This window comes from Erithacus rubecula, assembly GCF_903797595.1.
Source record: "Erithacus rubecula genome assembly, contig: scaffold_101_arrow_ctg1, whole genome shotgun sequence".
Taxonomy (NCBI): Eukaryota; Metazoa; Chordata; class Aves; order Passeriformes; family Muscicapidae; genus Erithacus; species Erithacus rubecula.
The window spans coordinates 580,999-604,006 of NW_027636395.1; the positions used below are offsets into that span (position 1 = coordinate 580,999).

Genomic DNA, 23,008 nt, shown 5'->3' on the forward strand with positions numbered 1-23,008 from the left:
CAGGGTCAGGGGGTGATGTCTGGACCGTGGCAAGGTCACTCCATGGGCAGCTTGCCATGTTGGCAGGGTTTCAATTCTTCTCCTTTCCCTCTCAGATTTTGTTTTTCCCCACCACAACCCCACGCAGACACAAAGGCGTGAACGCCTCCTGTGTGTGTTTTTCCATGTTACTTTAAAAGGTACATCCTAAGAAACTTATTTTCACTTTTTTTTTAACCTTTTTTTTTTTTTTGTTTCCTCTTTTTTTCTTATTTTTTTTTCCAAGTCCTGTGCCCAAAGGTGTGCAAGGCACTTTGCAGGAATAACAGTCCTTTCCTTGGGGAGGCCGTTTCAAACGCCACCTCCTGCTCTCACTGTACAATTCAGGGTCAGTGGTGGCACTGACCCGGGCAAGAAATCATAACAGAAAAACTCCTACATACACACTGCACCAAACTACAACCTAGAACCAATCTGTGCACACACTTCTTTAGAGAAAGCCAAGATCCTGATTCTTCTTCACAGGTCTCACCCATCTAGCCGCAAACAAATGATCCTGTTTAGCAGGAATTTTTGTTCTCTGGGGAAAAAAGAGCAAGTTGAACTGAAAGATGGTTCCAAAAGTGGAGCTCAGGGGCTAATACTGCACTGGTGAGCTCTTTGAATCTTCTTTGTATGGGTAAAATAACATCCAATAAATTAAATCAGTATGGCTTACTTCATTTATTTATGTACGCTTCACAGCTGCAGCATTCATACACAAACATTCATTACTTTATAAAAAGATTAAAAAATGGTTATATATACAAAATTATTTACTTTTTTGATTTTTGTTTGTTTTCTACAAAAAAAAAAATCCCCCAAACACCAGGTCTACCTCCATTTTAGAATGCAGAGACCTGTAATATAGACCTTGTGGTTAATATCGTGAAAGTATTTTTTTTTCCTTTTCTCCTTTTATTCTTCTCAAAAAACAAAAACATGAAACAAAACAAACCGAACAAAAAAAAAAAAAAAAAAAAAAAAGTGGCCCTGGTTGATAAAGTTAATGTATTAGAACTTGGAATTTTACAGGCTCTCCTTGTCATACATAACTCCTCCACACAGTCCTTTCTCATGTGTGCTGAAACTGGAATGGAGAGCAGAAAAAAACTTCCCATATTGCAGTCCCTAGTTCATGCTCCATGCCACTTTTATGTGCTCTGTCTAAACTTTTCATCTCATGGGACACAAACTGTACCGTGGGTAAGAACTGGCACAGTTCCCACTTAAAAAAATTAAAGGTAAAAAAAAAAAAAAAAAAAAGTCATGTCGCTTGCGTGTTTATCTTCACCTGATAATTGCAAATTTCAGTCAGTGAAGTCTTTATTTCAACCATTTCCAGCCTAGGTAAACAACACAGAAACAACGTCATAAATGACTGAAGACCTCTGAGGCCGTTCTAACCATAAATATGCCTGAAATTAGTGTGACTTTTCATTTTATATACAGGATTTTAAAAACAACACACAGTCAAACAACATTAAAATCATCTTATTTACATTTTCATTGGTGCTAAAATTGAGCTGTTTAAATATTGCAGAAGGCTGGTACATATCATAAAATGGTCCACACCGATGGCATATAGAAAACTAATAATCTTTATAGGCTGGAAATGGTTTCCTTTTATCCCCATAAGCACTTCTCCTCTTTTTTTTTTATTTATTTCTTACATTTTCTGATAAACACCGTAATTTTTATTTTTTTCCCTTTTTTTTTTTATTTTTTTTTAATTTTTTTTTTGCAAAAAACGCGCCGTGAATACTGCAGTCCGTAGTTTCAAAAACGATTCGATAATACTCCTATAAGTGATAGAAAAAGGCACAGAAAGTTATGACTTTGGCTGAAATGGTGGAAATCCCCAATTCACCATTTAGCTCTCAGCGCCTCGAGTCCTGCCACGTCCTGATCCAGCGGTGGTAGTGCTTGGAGGAGTTTAACGACGTCCCCTTGCCTGATGAGGAGTGTTTGTAGTAGTATTTCTTAGAGTAAGTCCTTTGGTATGTGGAGGCTGCAGAGAGAAGGGAGGGGAAAAAAAAAAGGGGAAATTTGGTTGGAGTTAAGCTGTGGATGGGCTGGTTGCAGTGCACAACTCGGTTGTGTTTGGTCTTGGTTGATTAGAGGGTTAACAAATTATTAACTGGAGTTGTGGAAGTGTTACAGGCATACACACAGCTGCTGAAATAATCATTAGCATTATTAAGAACCTGTTGATCCTAGAATCAACAATCAACAACTTTCAAATAATCTTAATGCCTTCTGCAGTGATGCCTTAAGATTTTAGCCTTTATATTTTTCAATTTCTGTAAAGCATTAGTGTATAACTCTAAACTCCATATAGAGTGTTACTGCCTTCACATTTTGGCCAGACAATTCCTCTAGGCTTGAAATCCAAGGGTACCCTACAGTCTCAGGCCCAAAAAAAGTATCAACAAAAGTAAATTTGGGGAGAAAACTGGGGGAATCTAACTGTAATTGGATGATTAACTCCTAATATGTAAATGGACCAAACTTAGAGTTGTGTGAAAAACTCGTGACCACCCTCCACCTTGGGTGTAGCCCCCTGGAGGTTTTTGACAAAGTGTACCTATTGAAGGCCTTTAATAAACACCTACTCTTATTCTATTAATCTTGTCTAGCCTCTGTTCTAGGTAGCCACTCCAAAGCATCAGCAGAAACAGAAGAGTAAAATTTGTGTTTGTTCCGGGGGCTGGCTGCTTTTCCCCCTATAATCCATCCTACCAGATTTGCTCCTCTCTCAAAACACACATTCATTCCTCATTGATCTTAAACACTGGTCTTCATTAGCCCAGTGTTCCTGATGGCTGCTGGTTTCCTTTCAGAGAACTCACGATTCATGCAAGTGATTTTGGGCATGTCCCATCGCCCGTTGCCCTGGCAGCGGATGGTCGGGATGTGGCGCTGGATGAAACCATCCTTGCAGTGGTATCTGATCAGGGAGTTGATCTCATAACGAGGCTTCATCTTCCCAAAGGTCTTGGCATTCTCCACCACAGGAGGCTGGCCACAAGCCACTGGAAGGAAAGGAGAGAAACACCCAGCGTTTCAGTTTGTGAGCCCAGACTGGGCTCTGAGCTGGACTCCCAAGAGGAGCATCCAGACAAGGACAGAGGGGATCAGTCTGTCCTGTAGATCTCCAGTCTTGCAAACCAAAACCAATAGTGATGGAAATGGGAAACTGGCAGATATTGTGATCAGTATTGCCTTTTTGGTTTAAATTTTAAATGTAAATTCAAGCCAAAAAGTTGGCATAGTCACACGAAGGAGTTGTTTTTCAGAAACATGAAAACCAGTGAAGTTACTACAAGCATTAAAGGAAAAAGTCCTCTTTTCAGGACTCTTCATGTCATCCTCAATGACAGACTGTTCAAAAAGGGGAAACTTTTTGAAAACAAGGTCCAAAGAGCATGGTAAAAAGTACTGAATGGTAATTTAGCAAATTATTTTTTGTAACTGCAAAGTTTGTACCTGTTCCTTTCTTGCAGGTATAAGTAAGGTGATAATTGCATGGGACATCATTCCACTGCCCATTCTCATGCCAGATTATAACAACACAGTCTTCTCCAGCAGAAAAGAAGCTGTCTGGCTGGTTTGGTCTCCAGTTCTCATATTGCTGCAGAAAAGAGAAGTAAAACCATCATTCTCAGAGCTGGAGAATATTTACATTAACAAAGGAGCACATGATATCACTTGTGATAAAGCAATCTCAACTCTTTGATTTAGGCTGGGCTAAACAAAAGTAGATCTATAATATCCTCCCACTATATTAAAGATTATCTCAAGGGGAACAATATTCTGGTCTAACTTCTTTACTGTAAACTGATGAACAAAGCAAAGAGACACAAGCAAAACTGGATCCTAAGTGTGTCAAAAACAATCTTTCCTACATAAATATTATCAAGTAGAATGCAAGAAAATAGAGTAAATAGTCCATGACCCTCATTAGTGCACATCTGCTAAGTGAGAAGTTACAGACTAACTTCCCAGACTTGGATTATTGATGACATAGGATGGCATAAATAATGAAAGTCTGATTTAAATAATCCATACTGATTTCATTCAGTTAATGAAGTAATTCCACAGGATGGTGTGCAGAATTAGGCACAACATAAGTGAAAGGGTGAGAATGTGGCCCCCAAAATTGCTGGAGATTGGTGTTTCCACTAAAAATGCTAGGTGGCAGAGTGAGCACAGACAGCAGCCTCTCAGCTTTAGAAATGGTGATTCAAATTCTGCCCTCTGTTGAAAAAACAGCCTCAAACATCTATGAAAATGTATGAATAAATGCAGGAAGTGCTTCTTCAAAATGCACTGCTTTTAGAAGTAGAAATATGGTTTTTGTGTATGTGCCAAACAAACAAAAAACTCACAAAAGAACCTTGGGATGGCTGTGAAATACCAGCACAATGTCATTTTTGGATGAAAATTCGGGAGGATTCAGTCTGTTTTTCCAATCAATCAGCAGAAGCAGCAGCACTTTTGTCAGACTGATTGAAACTTGTGCAGCAGTTCTTGCCAGGGAACATACAGCCTCCTGTCCTGGCAGCTTGCAGAGGTGGGATAATCCCTCACCTTGTTCCCAAACAAAGTTTAGGAATCTGAGATTTGCATAGTGTTATGTCAAGGAAAGTGAGAGAATATTTGGAAACCACTCCTAATGATTTTCGCTGGGATTTCTGTTGTATCACTCCAGGAAGAATTTAGGGAAGGATAAAAATAGATATCTGTAAGAACTGGAATTCACATAAATGCCAGACATTAACCAGGCAGCTAGCCCCTTGTATGGGCAAAATGACACAGTTCCTACAGTGCTTATATTTCCTCAGTGCTTACATCTTTCTGACTAGAGCTGGCCCTTATAAATGTCATAGAAGTTTAGCTTTCTATTTTCTTAACTTTGTGAAATAACCCCTCTTCACTGCCTGGGTGAACACATCTTAGGAATAAAGTTAACATACCCCACACAAGTAGTATTTACCTTACAATGAATCAAACTATGAAAGGAAAATGAGTTAAATACTTAACCTTTTCCTACCACGTGTCATCTCACCCATCACGGGTTTTAATTATCCAGGCACTTTAACCAGCACAGTCTGAATAAATTTGTTCTGCACTGAATTTATTACCTCTAATTAAACATCCCCCTTTTCCTACAGAACTAAATTAACTCCATCTCAACTCTCCAGTGTTTAACAGCCCTAAATTACACCAACTCATTTACTCAAGTCTAGGATCCATTCGCTTTCAAGACCCTGTGCATGCATGCACACAAAAATTAAACTGCAAGGTTAGTGGCAGAAAGTTTCACCAATACTGATGAGAGCCAAGGGAAGATTTCAACAAGCCTTGCAGCTGTTTCTAGTGGAAATGACACTGCAGAGCTGCTTGCTTCCACAGGGGTGAGAGTGTGGGAATGAAGGATGTTTAGGGGATATCTGGGGGCATGTGAGCTGGAGGTGCTCAGCACACAGACTCCATATGCTCTTGCCTTGCCAAAATGACTCCAAAATCTGTGTTTGCTTAGCTGGCAGGGCTGCAGCATGGTGGCAAAGTATTACAGCTAGGCCCTGTGGTTTGTTCAAGAATGTCTGATATCCTCCAGCATGACTTGCTGTTACCTCACATCTGATATCGTCATTGCACAGATTTATTTTGGCTGAGGAGCTGATTTTGCCTGGGTCTGGTGCCAGAATTGCTTAGCAGAGGAAGTTCCAAACTGCTGAATTGCTTTCTTAGGTCTCCACCCAGCCCCTCTGTAGTTTTTCATTTCCTTATTTAGACACTGATAATGGGACAATGACACAAGTTGATTCTCACAGTTTGAGTGGAATAGGCTACTAGACAAATAAACTAATATTTTGCTTTTCTCTTATGGATTAGATCTTTGCATGAGCACAGGCATGAATCTGGTTTTCACTAGTGTAGATCTGGGTGACTGTACCATCTCCAGTAAACCCATATCTGCAAAAAATTAATGGGAAAAAACCTTTGGCAATGCTCTTACCTGTATCATTCACATGACAAAATCTAAATAGAATCAAATACTTAGTGAATATATGGAAGTAAAGTTGCTGTAAGGTTTTTACTCCTTATCAGAAATATTGACACAGGGTGATTGCACAGAGTGACCTAAGAACTGTCACTACTGTGGTTTTTAAGCAATTATTTTATTATTATTATTTATTATTATTATTATTATTATTATTATTATTATTATTATTATTATTATTATTATTTATTACCACAACAGATAGGGATTTTTTTTCTCTGTATTAAAATGCAAAGCACTTCCAGAATGTACATTTCTGGACATAAAATCTTAATTATGTACAAGACAAAGAATTGTAGGAGGAGGAGGTTTGGCTGACCACATTTCTCCTCCAGTTGAGGTGGCTGTGGAGATGGAAGTTCAGAGCAATCACAGAATCTCAGAATGGCTTGGGTTGAAAGGAACCTTTAAAATCATCCAGTCCCACCCCCTTCCACCAAACCAGGATGCTCCAAGACCAAATGTCCAACTGATGAAAACTGGAGTTTATACTCTTTATGCTTTCAATTATACCATAACAATTAGTTAATCTTGCTTGTACTTTTTTGGTTTTATTGTTGAAATCAGAGCCTTCTCTGTCACATTGCATTTATTTGTTCAGGCTTTCTCTGCTAAAAGGCCCTGACAATTTTCCTGCAGAGTGTGGATGGTCCATGATTAGAGCTGGAGCTGAGTTCTGATTCAGCTCCTCAGGCTTCCTACGTGGCACTAGATAATGCATTTGGCTGGCCATTCGCAGCCCATAAAACAGAGAAAATGTATTCTCTTGCCTCACAGGAGGAGTTTGGATATGATGGCTCCAGAAGCCCATGAGGACATTTTATTAAGTTCCACTTTTTTGGGGAAGATTTCCTTATATGGCACTGCATAAACTCACAGTCCTGTTGGGTGGCAGACACTTGTCACATGAAAGGAGCTAAAAGAGCCAGGACTACAGCAAGGGCTGTAAAGCACAAAACTTCATTAGCCAGTCACTACCTATCCTCAATCAGATGGCTGCTAATTAAACAGAAGGAGCATAATCTCCCCATCATGGGGAGGACCCCACCTCGAGGGAGATTCATCATTTAAATTCCCAGATAAGCAGATTTTCTTGGCGGCTCATTTCTTTACTGATGGGTAATCCACTCAGCTCTTTCAGGTTATTGCACTGCCCAGGTGAATCCAGGAGTATCTCACCTTTGGAAATTCCAGCCCTTCCTTCACCTCCAAAAGGCTCATCATGAGATCAGTCATTGTATTTTGCATTCCAAAATAGCCAAGGAGCATTGTGTTTAACAAAGCACAATAAAGAGCTACTGATGCCAACAAAACTTTACTGCTTGACCTCGGTATTGTGTAAGGGCCAGCAATCTTCTGCACACGACTGAATCTAGGAAATAATTTACTTGAAATACATCTATTTAGATTTATAGGTTAAGGCTTTTCCTTCTGGGGAAAGGAAACATGTTTTCAGCATGTTTAAGTAAGCTGTCTCTACAAAGCTGTCTTGGCAGTTTTTGGAGCTTGCAGTTGTGATTTTTATTTTCTTTAGTTCTGGTTACTTCCCTATCTGATTCCTCCTTAATGCAAGACTAATGAGGCAAATTACAGAAAAAATAACAATGGAAGAGGTCGGGAGTGGTTGATTGGATACTTTTTGTGCCATTTCATCTGAAAGTGGAGCAACATTTCCTGCCTGCTATTTATCACTAAGCTGAAACCACCACTGCAAACCTTACTATCACCCTTTTCTTCTCCTGCCATAGCTCTGATAAGAACAGGAATACACTTCTAAAATTCTTTTTCAAAACAATAGCAGACAAAGTCTTTTCTTTATCAGGAAAGGGCCCTGAATGAGCCCCTCACTGTGGGGGTTGTTGCAATTGGACAGCTTAAGTAAAAATCATATCTCACTTTGAGTGAGTCTCAAGGATTACTCAGTGGCTGAACTTCAACAAGATCAGCACGAGGTTACAATGAGCACATGCATCAGCCCAGGAAACCCTCATGTGTGACTCATGCTGCTGTACAGCACTGATGCTGTTACAGGAGACACTTGGGAAGTTGAAACAGGATTGCCATTCTTTTCCACAGGAAAAAAAAAAAAATCAGATTTCTGTGAAGATTTGGCAGTGTATGAAATACATCCATTAAGGTCAGCTAGTATTTAAATGCATTTTTACATGGGAAAGACAATAAGTTATCTTATAGTGCAGGCTCTGTTCCACTAAAATTCCCTCCAGGCCTGCAAAAGGTTTTTCTGTTTAATTTTATGAATGGAAGCAGCCTGACAGAACTCACCAAAGTGTTTTTGAGAGTAAAAACTGTATTCACTGACAGTTTAAGCACACATCTTGATTTAAAGCCATTGGTCATGCCTTAAGGGGGACCATCACAGGGATTCAGGATTCAGACAGAAGCTAAAATAATTGCCTGAAGGAGGGACCAAAAGTGTGCATAAATCTTTGCTGGGAGAAACTCAAATCAATTTGAATATTTAAACCTATTTAGAAGTACACACAAAAAATCACATGTCATGATCCTGATATATATTTTTTAAGTTCTGGTTGCATGCCTTCCCTTTAGCTCCTAATCTGAGTTTTATTTGCATAGGATTTGGGAAACTGGCAGGGTTTGGACCAGGCAGGAACCCAACACTCCCCATGACTGAGTCACACTGTGAGCAAGACAAAATTCCCAGGAGGAGCTTTGCTAAATACTTCTGCAAAAGATTTCTCTTGCAGGGGTTGGGTTTTTTGGTAACAGAGAGATGGAATGTACTGAGAAACTTTTGGAGTCCTGTGCAGCAGCTTGCAAAAAAAGAAAAGGACTCTGGAAAACATAAATTTGTGTGCATCTGTGGTTACCCACAAGAAGGGATTGCAGACTGAATAAGCAGGAAGAGCTCTGCAAAAAGAAATTATTTGAGAAATAAATCTAATGAATCAAAAGTGAATCAGTGGAAAAAAGGCTGCCTTATGAAACTGAAATATAAAAGTACCGTCAGTCCTGTAGTTTTGGGAATAAATGGTCGCATGGTGGAGCACAGCTCTGGGGTGTTTTTAAAACACACCACAGGATTTTTCCATGAAAAGCAGAAAATGGTGAGAGTGGCAGTGAAACCCCACTAGGTGACGCTGTCTACCTGCTCCAAAATTACATTTATTCAGAGAAGGAACCTCGTTCATTAACTCTTTCAAAGCTAAATGAGGCCGTGGATTTTTACCTGTTCTTTGCCATGTTTTGTTTTCAGAATAATGGCTTTTATCACACGCTGTACAGTTCAGTTTTGAGGGTATGCTGTGTGTGATGGGCTCTCAGAAGTCACTTTAGCAGCTGAGAAATCATGTTAAAATTGAGTGGCAAAGTGAATAGGATGGTAAGTGCTGGTTTGGTGCAATTCATGTTTGTTTTGGAGTCACATTGACATGAATATATATTATCAGCGTGATGCAAATTTTGTGGGGTGTGATTTAATCTTTTTGTGCACAGCTAGCAGGAGAGCCACTGGGAAAAAAAAAAAAAAAAAAAAAAAAAAAAAAAAAAAAAAAAAAAAAAAAAAAAAGAAGGAAAAATCCTGCACTTTGTCAACAATTACTACAGGTTTGAAGCTGTCCAAGAATTTTAACCCAGAGCAACGAGTAATTTCAGCCCAGCAGTAACAAGTTTCTGAAAGCAATTGCTGACCCCCCTGGTAAAAACAAGACAAAACCCCACTTTGTCCAAGAGGCCCTCATTACAACAACCTGAACCAAAAATATACCTGTCATTAATAACATTATATAGTTCTCCTCCATTTAAACGTGGGTCAAATGAGCATCTTAAAAAGAGGCTGTAATGACTGACTGCAGCACAGAACCAAAACATTTGGTAGGTTTAAAATCTCCTTCTCCAAGGATCCTGTGGGACATGGGCACAATGAGCTTTTTGTTTGCAGCTGACTACAGCACTTTTTTAGTTTGTTTGCTTTACTTAACCCTCAGAGGCAGGATCCTTCACTACAATACTCCATGCCTTTTGAAGGTTTTGGGGGTTTTGTGTGTGTGTGTTTGTTCAATGAAGTTACTCTTTCTGAGAGGGGTGCAGTTACAGATTTGCTCAAGTTAAAACCTCCTGACTCACCAATAAAGGAAGGAAAAGAGAAGGCTTTGTTTTTGCCAGAATTAAGTTTCTGGGGTGTTTTCCTTCTTGCTTTTTTTTTTTTTAATTTTTAATTTTTTTTAATGTTGCTACCCACCACTGACAGCCTGAGGAACCAGAACACAAAGCACAAACACCCCCATGCTGAAGGGCAGGAAAAACCAAGGCAGGGTCTCTGGACAGCTTTAAAAGTGGCAACATGCCCCATCCCTTTCCTGGCTGGCAGCATTCTCCCAGTGACAGACAATCTGGCCACAGACTCTGGCCAGCTCCTTATTACAGCACTAATCTTATGTAATGGCAGTGAGCTCACTGCCCTACAAAGCACTAATTATCAGCAGGGTTTTCCAGGGGATGTGAATAACCCCCCTCGTGGGGCAGGGGGCCCTGGGCACAGCCCCAAGTTGCTGTATGTGCTTAATCCATAACATGAATAGCTCCAAAGGGCTCCTTGTCTGCTGTGCCTGCTCACAAGGGTCCTTAGCAAACACAAAAGGGGAGCTGCCAAAAGCAACACCAGATTTTTTTTAAATTTCCCCCCCCCCTCCTTTTTTTTTCTTTTTTTTTTTTATGTTTGGATGGGTGTGCTTTACAGCTGTAAAAGTTACCATTCACAGAGCTAAGTGAATTATTTAAATTCGATTTTGCTGGGGTATTTTTAAGCATCCCATTGTATCCTCTCTGCCTTTCATCAATTATTAAATGCCTCCACTGATAATGTAAGTTTTGTTGTTCTGCAGTTTGTATTGCATCACATTTAAAGTATAAAAAGATCCAAGAAGGCAAATTCCTCTGCTCACACAGCTGTGAGTGTCTGGGCCTTGCTTCCTTCTCCTGTGTCTTTTCCAAATGTGTTTATTTTTACTGCTTAGTGCCTTTTGGATAATTGTGGGATGAAGGTGGTCCTTGATACATACTTAAAATTAGAGTTGTTCACTGTTACAGAAATGCTGGGAGAAAAGTCTACAGTAAAGTGCAAGAACAATGTAGACTCTTTAATTTTCTAAATGTAAATAAAAACTACATATTTCATTGCACTGCAGAATGTAAATCAGAGGGAAAACAATGTTCTCCCACACCAAAGCCAACAGAACAGCTCTGCAACTACCCTGAACAGAAGAAAAAGCAGAGCTAGGAAAACATGCTCTAAAAACCACTGTATTATTCTCCCCTGCCTCTTGAACCTATCAATGTAATCATACCTGAAACATCTTGAGCAGAAATTGGCCTGGTTTTCAGGAAGCAGTGAATAACAAAGCTCTGAAAGAGCTGGGCTGCTGTGAGTTCTCTGGACACACCTCAGGGTCTGCTCTCACCACCAACACTTTTGGGACAAATTATCTGAAATCAGGGACCAGGCAGATTTGCCAAAGTTTGCACACTGGTCCACACAACCTCAGGTGATGCTCCCAGACTTGTGGCAGTGTCCCCTCATCTCCAGCTGGGCTTTTTTTGCCCTAAATTTGTTCTGTTGTGTGGTTCATCAGCTCCAGAACATTAATTTCACCTCTCCCAACCAACATAACCACTGAAAAGTTCTTTCTTTTAAAAGCAGAAAGGAGGACTTAAAAAAAATTAAAAAAAAAAAAAAAAAAAAAAAGGGAGAGAGCAGGGAGATGATGAAGATGTGAAAAGATTGCTCCCTGCCACACAGATAGCATAGCAAATCAGAAAAAAACATTTACATGTCAGCAGCCATTGGATCCCACAGCTTATTGTAATTATAGCCTATTTTATTCTGCTCACTGGACAATGTGCCCTAAGTTACCCAAGGAGCACTTTGAAGATAAATTCTGGTCTAAGCCAAGAAGATCCAAATTTTTTTTTTTTTTTAAGAAAATTCAAAAAAAGAAAGACAAATATAAGCAAATACTTATGGGGAAAAAAAAAATATAAATCCTGTAATGACAGACCAGTTACCTGAAAATCATTTTCTTTATGGAAAGTGCCACCTGAGCTGACAATTAAACTTTAGGGCATGAGAAGTGGGACACAATTCCTTTATTCAAGCAATTTTTGCTCTTCTCAAGCCTGTCTATGTTTGGGTTGCAGTGTGTACAACAAGCTGAAAATGTGTGTTTTACCAGCAGATGGTGAGGCTTTATCTGCACAAGACTGTGCCATTTTGCCTGAAAGGCAGGAAACTGCTAACTGGTTTTGAATTAAAACCACTTTACAGTTAAGAAATAAACTTGCCAAACCCCCCCTGAAATCTCACAGATGGTGACACATCAGACATTTCAGTGATGTGGATCAAAAACCCTCCTCAAGTTGGGACAGAACCTCCAATACTGTGATTTAGGAGTGGTCCTGTTTCTATTTTATTAGGATAATTTTTCTTGTCCTAAATGGTTGTGGGGTTTCTTTATGGCAAACAGGCAGACTCGATGCAAATAGGGACAAAGATTTAAACACTATTTCTTGCTTTCTCATTGAATTTGAGTGTACTGGCTTCATTATTCAAGACACCAATTCCTCCAGGAATTCTGAGAGCCAGAGTGTGAATTTACCATATCATTCTTCATCTTTTCCAAAACTTGCTTACTGGCACTATTTTTCCAAGTGCAGCATAAATTCCAGTTGAAGCACAAAAAATGTGCTCAGGAATGCAAGTTTTTTGGGTTTTGTTGGTTTTTTTGTTTGATTGATTGTTTTTGGGGGTGGGTTTTTTTTGTTTGTTTGAGGTTTTTTTGTTTGGTTTTTTTATTTTTTTTTTTTTACTGCTGCTGCTGGTTTTGATGAATTGTTAGCAGAGAGTATTTTCTATAGGGGAAAAAAAAGGAAGAATTCCAAGTTACCAACAGTGGCTGACTATACTTAGTCCACTATTAGGCACCTAAACTGCCTTTTTCAGAAGAGCTGAAGGCCTGTCAAGGCTACTTCAGGTCTAGTGTAAGTTTTCCAGTAAGAACCCTAATTCTATATTCTCATTCACATACTTTGGCCAAATATCATGTTTAATGGTGGCTGGCTCTTGGCCTCAGTTTAAAAAAACCTGGAGAAACACAACTTGTCATGGAGTGAAAATGTAAAAAAAAAAAATTAATTATTTCCTTCCATTGAACCCATCGGCTGGAAAACATTTTAGGTGCAAAGAAATGAAGAAAAAAAAAGGTATTTTATCCCTTTTCCCAAAATCGCTAATAAAATATCTGGCAAAGAGTTGCTGTCACTGTGCTGTATATTTCTGTTGGTTTCCTTATGTTGGTGGGAAATTAGTACCAAAGCAATATAAACCATTTTCTGTGTCCCCAGTAGTGGAGCTTGTGTTTCCATCATTCTCAATTCCCAATTTTAGGGGCTTGTTCTGTTCAGAAAGAAAATTCATTTGAAAGAGAAAGTTGTCACCCACAACATGTCTTGATGTTGTTGTCATTGTTGCTAATTTGCTTTTTCTTTTAAGTCTAAGAAGCATCAGAACTGTTAGGGGTTTATTTTTAATCCATAAAACCTCATAAAGTCATGCAAGCATGATTTTTTTGATTGAACCAAGCTGTTATTGGAGAAAATTCAAAGAAGTATCAAGATAAAGATGAATGTGCTCCACTTGTAGCTGCACAATCACTTTTCTGATAGTATCTCCAAGAAAATTGATATCAGGGGGATCCCCAGCAGGCTTAACAAATTTTCCCCCATGCCAGAAGTGTTGAATAGAATTGTGGATGGTAATATTTTTTTGGAGAGTTCATAGAGTTGGGAAACAAATCTAGAAACAGCTGAATACAGATGAACCCTGATACATAAAATACATCAAGGATATTTAAATTTTGGCTATAGGCAAGAGCCACCTCTAAATTCAGAAATTCAATTTGGAGCATGAGTGTTCCAGTAATAATGCTGACTTTTACTACCACAAATTATGCTAATGCTTTTAAAGCCATCATGAATTCTGCTTACCTGCACACAACATAAAAGAGGCAAATTTTCTACCTGCACAGAATTTAAATTCACTGTAATTTTAGGACATCACCAGGGAAATAGATTGGATACATATATTTAATTGTTATCATTCCTATCAATTACTATAGAAGCAATAAATCACTGTAACAACAAGAGTGGTTAGAAAGTATGAGAAATAAGTTAAAAGCCAGGGAAAAATGAATAAATGAGGCAGCTGCTCAGAACCATGGGATGCAGAAACCATATGGAATAAGTTGTGAGGAAAATCTATTGAAGCAATGAACATAAATGATTTTAAGAGACACCTAAATTGTTTCCGAAGGAAAAGACAGAGGGAAGTTGTTAAAAATGAAAGAAAAATAAGGTGGAAAAAAAGATCAATCAAAGCAGAAATCTGTTGGACAGATGGTTCAGCTCTGTTCCTAGAATATCTTAATTTCTTAAAATTGAAAATTATAGTAAAAATTCGCCAAGCCAGTAGCCTGAACTTAAAAAAAAAATAAATCTTAGCTCTAATTTTAATTTCCTCAAAATCATAGAACCATAAAATGGTTTGGACTGGGAGAGACCATGGGCAGAAACAGCTTCCACTAGACCTGAGTGATCCATCAATGGCACAACAACTCTGTCTTTGGAATATATAAGCATTTATCTTATTTTACACTTGGTGTCTGGACTCACCAGTGGGTGCCTCACAAGAGAAAGCTTCACCACCCTCTTTGCTGTCACCTACACACAGCCATGTCCCCAAGAAATGTCACATTTATTTGCCATTTCAGGCCCTGGTTATCTACATGAAATGGCAATAAATGAAGCCCCAGGTGTCTTTCCACACCAGCAGCAGCCACATGGTCTGCAGCAACAACAGGTGTGTCCAGATGCTCTCTGATTTAAAAGCTGGAAGGAAAAGTAATAACCAGTCTGGGCTTTTTCTCGATGTGATGTTCTTCACTGGGTGCTCAACACCAAATAAATCACCTGTCCCTCCTACAGAAGAGATTATTTGGAAAGGGGAAGAGTTTTATCATGTCCTATGTCCATCAGCTCTTTGATTTAGGTTTGTTGATGGTAGGTGAAGATGACTAGACGTTTTCCCTCTCCTGCTGATTTTCTTTTTTGTTTTAAGTCAGCAAGGGGTATCAACAGCATCTTAAAATTTTATGAGTGAATTATGGCCCCCTGAACCAGCTAAGGATGGCTGCTGCAGAGCTGCTGCACAGAGCAGGCTCCAGAAATAGTTGTGAGGCTCCTCTGTGCACCCCAGAGACCCAGCAAAGGCAAGAGCTTGAATGCCAGATCATCCCCCAAAAATGCATCCTGGTGAGTGAGCAGGATTGCCACACATGGCCTTGTGCAAGGCAAGATCACAAACCAGCTCCAGCAGAGACTCTTAAATTACCACAGCCTCAGATTTTTGAGCACTTCTATTTGAAACCTACAAGAGTTCCCACACATACAATAACAGGAACTAAGAACAAGACCTTAGAGCTAAACCACAAAATATTAGGTGTCCCAAAATGAATTTACTGGCTGTTTGCTTGGGTCCATATTTAGTGACAGAGGGGGGTTTTGGCTGTTTTTTGTTTGGGTTTTGGGTTTTTTTTTTTTAATACAGCTTCCATCATTGCTAGTGGGAATTTGATAAGCCACCACAAAAAGAAATGAGTGAGTGATTTCAGCTCAAAGGCATCTTACCAGTGGGCTGCCATCAGTCCAGCGAAAATCACGCTCAAACATCTTGTCATTGAGGCCAATCCACTGGTAGTCATGGCCAATACCTAGGGAAACAGAAGGGCATTTTTATTAACCTGCCCATAAATGGAAGAGATTTCACCAAAGAAAATAGTTTTATGTAGAATGAATCAGACATCCTGTTCTTAAGGTTATTCTTAAGGTTATTCTGCTCTTTGTGCTAATGGCTGGTTTAGAGGCTCCTTTTCAGCTTTTTGGTTTTAATTTGGGATGTGTATAAAAATGCAGGTTCTCATCTAATAGTTTTAAATAATCTTGTATCTTCACTCCCAGTGATGTCTATCAAGGCAAAGAGAATTAATTTCCTACCTGAGAACATATGAGGGGAAGAAAAGAAAAAAATTAAAAACACATATTCTAATCCACATTTTTCAAGTTTTGGTTAGGCTGTGAGCACTGTTATCTAAATTTTACAATACAACACAGTAGCTATTTCTTTATGCCTAACTAACACGATATGTGATTGGCTTGATGTCATATGCACAAAATACCTTAAATCTCCAGAAAAAAAAGAAAGTTTCAAAAACTTTCAATGCCAAAATAAAAGTTCCTGTTTTCATCCCTCCCCTCAAGAGGTATTTTCTATTCAACAAATAATAACCTAATAGTGATAGAAAACTCGTGTTAAATGTAGAAGTAAACATTTAAAACATGAAGTGTGCCTTTTAAAGATTGTAAAGTATGTTTCAAGTTGGAAATGTAAAAGCTGAGGAGATCTCTGAACCCGCAGGGTTTTGTTTAGAGTCATGGAATGTCTTGAGCTGAAGGGGACCCACAGGATCATCCAGCCCAGCTCCTGTCCCTGCACAGACACCCTAAAATCCCCCCCTGAGCTTCCCTGGAGTGCTGTCCAAACCCTGCTGGAGCTCTGGGGCCGTGCCCATTCCTTAGGGAGCCTGGGCAGTGCCAGCACCCCCTGGGGAAGAACCTTTCCCTAAAATCCAACAACTTCAGGCCATTCCTTGGGTCCTGTCCCTGTCACAGGGAGCAGAGACCAGAGATGCCCCTCAGAGGATGTTGGAGACCACAATGAGATCTGACCTCAGTCTCCTCTCCAACTGACCGGCACAAGTGACCTCAGCTCCTGTCTAAACCCTTCCCCATCTCCAACCCCTCCTTTGGACCCTGCAGATCAAACTGGTGTGGTTTCACCCAGGATGAGAGCAGAGGGCACCCACGGTTGACAAAGATCTGCTCCTCGTGGGACAGGATGCTGGTGAGGTGAGCTCCCTGCAGCCGGCACTCCCGCTCCGCCGTGTCCCACGTGCGCCGGTGCGCAAAGTACTTGTAGCACTGCCCCTGGAACTTGTGCCAGCCGTAGTCACAGGTCTCTGTGTCTGCAGGAAACAGGCAGAGCAGATGGCTGTCAGTGTGCCACAAACAGGCAGGTTTGGTCAGTGCACCAAAATCACACATTTATTTGGTCAATGCATCAAAGCTAGGCACGTTTGGTCAATGCAACCGAACCGGGCGCATTTGGTCAATCGACCAAAACCAGGCACATTTGGTCAGTGCACCAAAACAAGGAATATTTGGTAAATGGACTAAAACTAGGCACCTTTGGTCCATGGATTAAATCAGACAAGCTTGGTCAATCAACCAAAACCAGGCACATTTGGTCAGCACACCAGAACAAGACATATTTGGTAAATGGACTAAAACCAGGCACATTTGGTCCATGGACTAAAAACAGACAAGCTTGGTCAATCGACCAAAACCAGGCACCTTTGGTCCATGGATTAAATCAGACAAGCTTGGTCAATCAACCAAAACCAGGCACATTTGGTCAGTACACCAAAACAAGGCACATTTGGTCAATGGACTAAAACCATGCACATTTGGTCCATGGACTAAAAACAGACAAGCTTGGTCAATCAACCAAAACCAGGCACATTTGGTCAATTGACCAAAACCAGGCCCATTTGGTTGGTGCATCAAAACCAGGCATGTTTGGTCAATGCATCAAAACCAGGCACAATTGGTGAATTTACCTAAACAAGGCACATTTGGTAGAGGACCCAAACCAGCCACACCTGGTCAATTCATCAAAATCACACACATTTATTTGGCCAATGCACCCAAACCAGGCATGTTTGGTCCATGGACTAAAATCAGACAAGATTGGTCAATCAACCAAAACCAGGCACATTTGGTAAGTACATCAAAATCAGGCCCATTTGGTCAATCAATCAAAACCAGGCACATTTGGTTGGTGCATCAAACCCAGGCACATCTGGCCAATGCACCAAAATCAGACACATTTGGTCAATGGATCAAACCCAGGCACGTCTCATCTACACCAAAGGATTTTCTGTGGGACAAAGCTTCCAGAAAAACCCATCTGTTAAGGCATGCAGAATGAAACCCTCATCCTTGAGACCTCACTTTTCAGTTGTGTTTACCCACTTTTCACCACAAACTGCAAGGATATTTCTTATCTAAGGCATATTATTGCAATTGGAATCTTCGTGGGTTTCCGCTGGTTGAATTTATCTGAATCTGGGCAATTTCAGCAGGATGTCTTCATCCTTATCCCTGGATGGATGATAATGCCTGGGTATTGGACTTCAGTGAACATACATTTCATCAGTTTTCTGACCCTGTCCTTGGGATTGGAACTTTTACAAGGACAAATGGTTCTTCAAGTGACTATACTAACTTAAGGTTGGAAGAAGCTGATAATTGAAGATTATATGAGGGGAAATTATTGTGATAGTTCAGCCTGCAGAAGCAAAGCTGTAATATTATCTGTCTGAGCTCATGCCCCCAAATTCTCCCTCAAAACCCATCTTCCTTGATGAAGTCAACTTTAAGCATCAATTTGTTAAGAAGTTTGCAAAGCTGAAATACAAAGTAATGAAATTGCATGTTGTCTGTGCTTGCATAGGCATGGTGCTGATAAGAATGCATCACAGAGAGAATTCACACCAGACACTATATCCTTTCAGTCAAAGAGAAATAAACACAATCCTTGGAACAAGAACAACCTGTGGATTTGATGTTAATTACTCTGTCAAGGTTAGGCAGCTGTAAACAGAATAGATGGCAAAAACACAAGAGTTTCAGTTCCAAGTTTGCTTCTGTGGGGATGAATCACAGGAAAAAATCAGATGGGCAAAACAAGTGTGATGTCTGAATGTGTCTGAGCTGTTCTTGAGGATGGGAAGGACTTGCCAGTGATAAGATGGAGTTTTGGGGAGGAGTGGGAGAAACAGCAGGGGAAAGGCAGAGAGTTTCGAGCCATGACAGATGCAATGGCATCATAAAGGACATTTCAGTACAGGATTACAGCATGTTTCAGCCACAGCTATCTCAGCATGGAATGGCTCACCCTGAGGAACAGAAACACAAGGCCTGGCCTTCCTCACCCACCCACCCACCCACCAGGAATCAGCCACTTCCCACAGAATTTTATCAGTCCCCTGAGCAAAACGGTGTCTGAAGCCAACTGTTTCAGCCTTCCCAGAGTTATGGAGATGTTCTGGGCTGTAAACTGGATTTCTCATTTTCAATAAGTCAATGCAGTCAGTGGTCAATAACCTGCTTTGCCAAAAGGGCTCTTTTTGCCCAAGTACAGAAACAGCCAAATATTGCAGTGTATGCCAAGGGATGATGGCTGCAAATATCTTAACTAAGACATTACTTAGGTTTGAGCTGCTGCCACCTGACAAACAGTTTTTCACTACACAGGTTCTTAATTCTCAGGAGGAAGAGGCCATTTCCATCCTGACCAAATGGTCTATTTTTTCATAAAAAGTATTTAAATCCCCCATGGCACAAATTAGATTTTACATGTGCACAAATGGATTTCAAAGTGCAAACATATCATGTCAGAGGCTTATCAGGATTTCTCTTGCACTAATAATGTAGTCATTGTCCTAGGAGTCTTGATATCAAAACAATTTCCCAAAAGTCATCAGTATTGACATAAATGTACCAAATGCAGAGGCAAAACAAAGTTTACACTGATTACCTCCCTTCTATTTCCAGGAAGTTGAACTGTAGAAAACTGCTTGGGCCTTGAGTCATGCCAGCTATGAAAAAAGGAATGTAATCTACATAACTAAATTGTTAGTTTTTAATCTTTCCCCTCTTTGTATTCTGTGTGAGGTGCAGGCTGCAGACACAGCTTTAATCTCTGGCATCGAGGTAATTCTTAAAGTTTAGTCTGCCTTGAGCTTTCTAGAATAACTGTTTAACCACATGAGGCTGACTAACAGACCTATGTCCATTGTGAAGACACTTAAGATTTTATTATTTATCTTGTTCAGGGACTCCTTTGTCCCACAGGAAATAAGTCAGATAACAAGGAGCTGAGAAAAACGTGACCAGAGAGGATTTCCAGGCTATTCTAATCAAGTTTTCCCTGGCCTCTGCTAGGGAAGAAGTGAAGGATTTGAGAAAAGATCTGCTGAAAGGCACACTGGGGAAGCAAAGAAGCTTGAAAATACAAAACTGTTTATAAAGTTAGATTTAATGTCCCGAGCATGAATTATAAATAATACAATTTCTGTCTTAAAGCAGAAGGTGTCAAACAGTGACAAAGGGAGAAGTTAACTTCTGCACCTGTGCATATTCCAAATTTAAAAAATATAAAAAAAATATTAAAAAATAAAAAAGCCAAAAAGCCAGAACTGATTGCTATAAAATACATGATGTTTTTAGATGGTGGAAAAGAGGATTTTTTTTATCTGGGGTTGGAGGAGTGGTTGGGGATTCTGGGGTTTGTTTTTTGTGAGATTTTGCTTTTGGTGTTTGTTGTTGTTGGCATTTTTGGGGGTTGGTTTTGTGGGTTTTTTTTATAGAAGAGAATTTGATAAGAAGAGGGAAAAAATTAAAAGGGAATTGAATATTTGAGGTGATAGAAGGATAAAAAGTGCAAACCAGACAAGCAAAACTGCAGGGACAGTTTCACCCTTACCCAATGAGAAAAGCTGAAAGGGTGACAAAAAGGTAAAAGGGCTGCATATGGATATAAATTTTTAGTGCCTTTACTAAACCAGTAGATGCTGTAAATTTTCTGACCCAACCATGGTGAGCAGCATAGATGCAAGCACTTACTGAATTCAATAATTCCCATTCATTGTGTGCCCAGTCACAGACTTCTGTAACCTTATTCCAGCATGTGATGGAAAGACTGAAACACTGCTCACCATATTTGTGGTGGTTTAGAACTCATCTAGGGTTTATGGCAATTCACAGGGGTTTTCAGTGGTGTGCATAAAGAGTTACTCTCACAGCTTCTGTTTTCTGTAGCTGCAATTGGGCATATGTAACAACATCCCTAAATGCTGCATTTAAAAAAGATTTCTCTGTAGGTTTGATATATAAATAGGGGCTGCTTTTTCAATACCTACTGACAATAGGTCCATTGTCTTTGAAGAAATTCCAGAAGAGGCTTAAAGGAAATAAAGACTGAGACAGGTACCAGAACATAAAGGGGGTCTTACTCAGCTGTGAATTTTATCAGTGACTCTCTGCTTCCAGCTAATGAGGAAAGACTGGAGGCCACTTAGCCCACACATCTTGAGGAGAAAATTATTTCTGTAGTAAGTATCCAGCTTTTCAGCTGATAGACATCAGTAAGAGACCATCTGTTTTCAGAAAGTATCTTTTCCCCGAGCCCTTCTCAACTACTTCAATCCAAACCAACCAAGCCCTGGGAACAAAGTGAATTAAATGAGACTGGAGTAATCACAGACATTGAAACAATGAACTTGGGTTATAAGAACACATGATTCCTGATGGGGTGGTTAAAACCCACAGTTGTTCTGCTTTCAGAACCTGGAAGAGAGCAGCTGGTTGAATTATCCCAAGGAGACCCATCCTGTTACAAACACACATGTGCCATTTTTGCACACATGTCCAGCTGCAAGCAAGCCAAACCTTAAGGTTAAAACATTCATTGGGAGCAGGTAGACACCAGCTAGAGCAGAAAAAGGAGAAAAAGGAAAGGAAAGGAAACTCTAACCAGCCAAGGAAGGAAGAGGAAGAGAACTCACTCTTAAAATTGAGGTTCAAATTGCAAGTCTCTATCATTTCCTGAGAGTTGTCATAGGAGCTTTTCACAGAGGAATGACAATGGAAAGATTGATGGCTCTCCCAGAATAAAACTCACACCAAGATTTACTGTAATACCCTGTAACTCTTTGGAAAAGTGATTTGGGGATATTTATGAATTTTGAGGGGTGATGTTCAAATGCCAACAAGTCACAAGCAGAATGTGCATCTTTCCTTTGAAAAGATACAGGTGGTGGGCAAAAGAGGATATTGTCCCATTTAATCTCACCTGCATCAGAAGTGATGCTGTCTAAACTGAGCTAACAACCTAGTTTAAAGGCAAACTTTTCAAGGAACTTTCAGCTGCACTATTTCTTACATCTGACAAATTCAGCTCTCTTCAGGAAGATGTTCCCGGGCTCAGATTGCTGAACTCTTTCCACCTGGCAAGAGGAAGGGCTGTCAGGGAGCCAGTTCCAGCTCCCTGAGTCTCAGGACTGATTTTCCTCAGCCTGGATTAGATCACCCAGAAGGTTCCTTTAACTTCACCACCTGCCAGAGCTCCCTGACCTGCAGTTCTGCTGTTCCCTGGTCATGTCCCCTCCAAATGCTGACAGTATCATGCCCTTGTCAAAGATCCCTTAGTCCAGGACAGTCCCACAGGGGCATTTGGCTGAAATTTTGAGGTTTTTCTCCTGCACCAGTGCAGTGGTTGTAGATGTCATGATCTCCTACTCTGACCTTCATTTCCAAAGGCAGTGCATGCTCCCTGCTCCCATTCCCTCCCACAGCATTTTGAATGCTCAGCACTGTGCCTAACAAATCCCTTCAGACTGATTTTTTTTAAGCTTTCTAAAATAAATAGTATATTTGAAATATAAGAAAAAAAAAAAAGGAGTAATGAAATATAATCTTGGTGTGCTGAGCTCCACCTTTCCTGTGGCACTGAGGTGCACATTCTGTCGTCCTGGCTGGTCTTTAAATCTAGTGAGGTCAGGACTGATGCCTTGAAATAAAGCCTGCTTGCCAGACAACCATGTCTGAATTGCCAACACAGTTTTATTTTGTCTGGTGGAGTGGAAATTTGGCACTAAAACCTTTTCCCAAGTCCCAAACCACTGCAGGACTTTAAGTGGAGGAAATTTA

The 23,008-nt window shown here is 40.1% G+C and overlaps 1 protein-coding gene across 3 annotated transcripts in view; it reads right to left on the reverse strand.

The window, feature by feature from the left end:
* Positions 1 to 978: 978 nt before the first annotated feature.
* The window catches only part of LOC306815140 (versican core protein-like), a 91,226-nt gene continuing 69,196 nt past the window's right edge, over positions 979 to 23,008 (reverse strand). For all 3 annotated transcript variants that reach the window (XM_079331765.1, XM_079331764.1, XM_079331766.1), the window contains 5 exons: positions 17,041 to 17,199; positions 15,806 to 15,888; positions 3,508 to 3,652; positions 2,871 to 3,053; positions 979 to 2,029 (listed from right to left, as the gene is read on the reverse strand). In XM_079331765.1, coding sequence (XP_079187891.1) covers positions 1,899 to 2,029; positions 2,871 to 3,053; positions 3,508 to 3,652; positions 15,806 to 15,888; positions 17,041 to 17,199 — 701 coding nt within the window. In that variant the 3' untranslated portion in view covers positions 979 to 1,898. The remainder of the gene's footprint in view (positions 2,030 to 2,870; positions 3,054 to 3,507; positions 3,653 to 15,805; positions 15,889 to 17,040; positions 17,200 to 23,008) is intronic.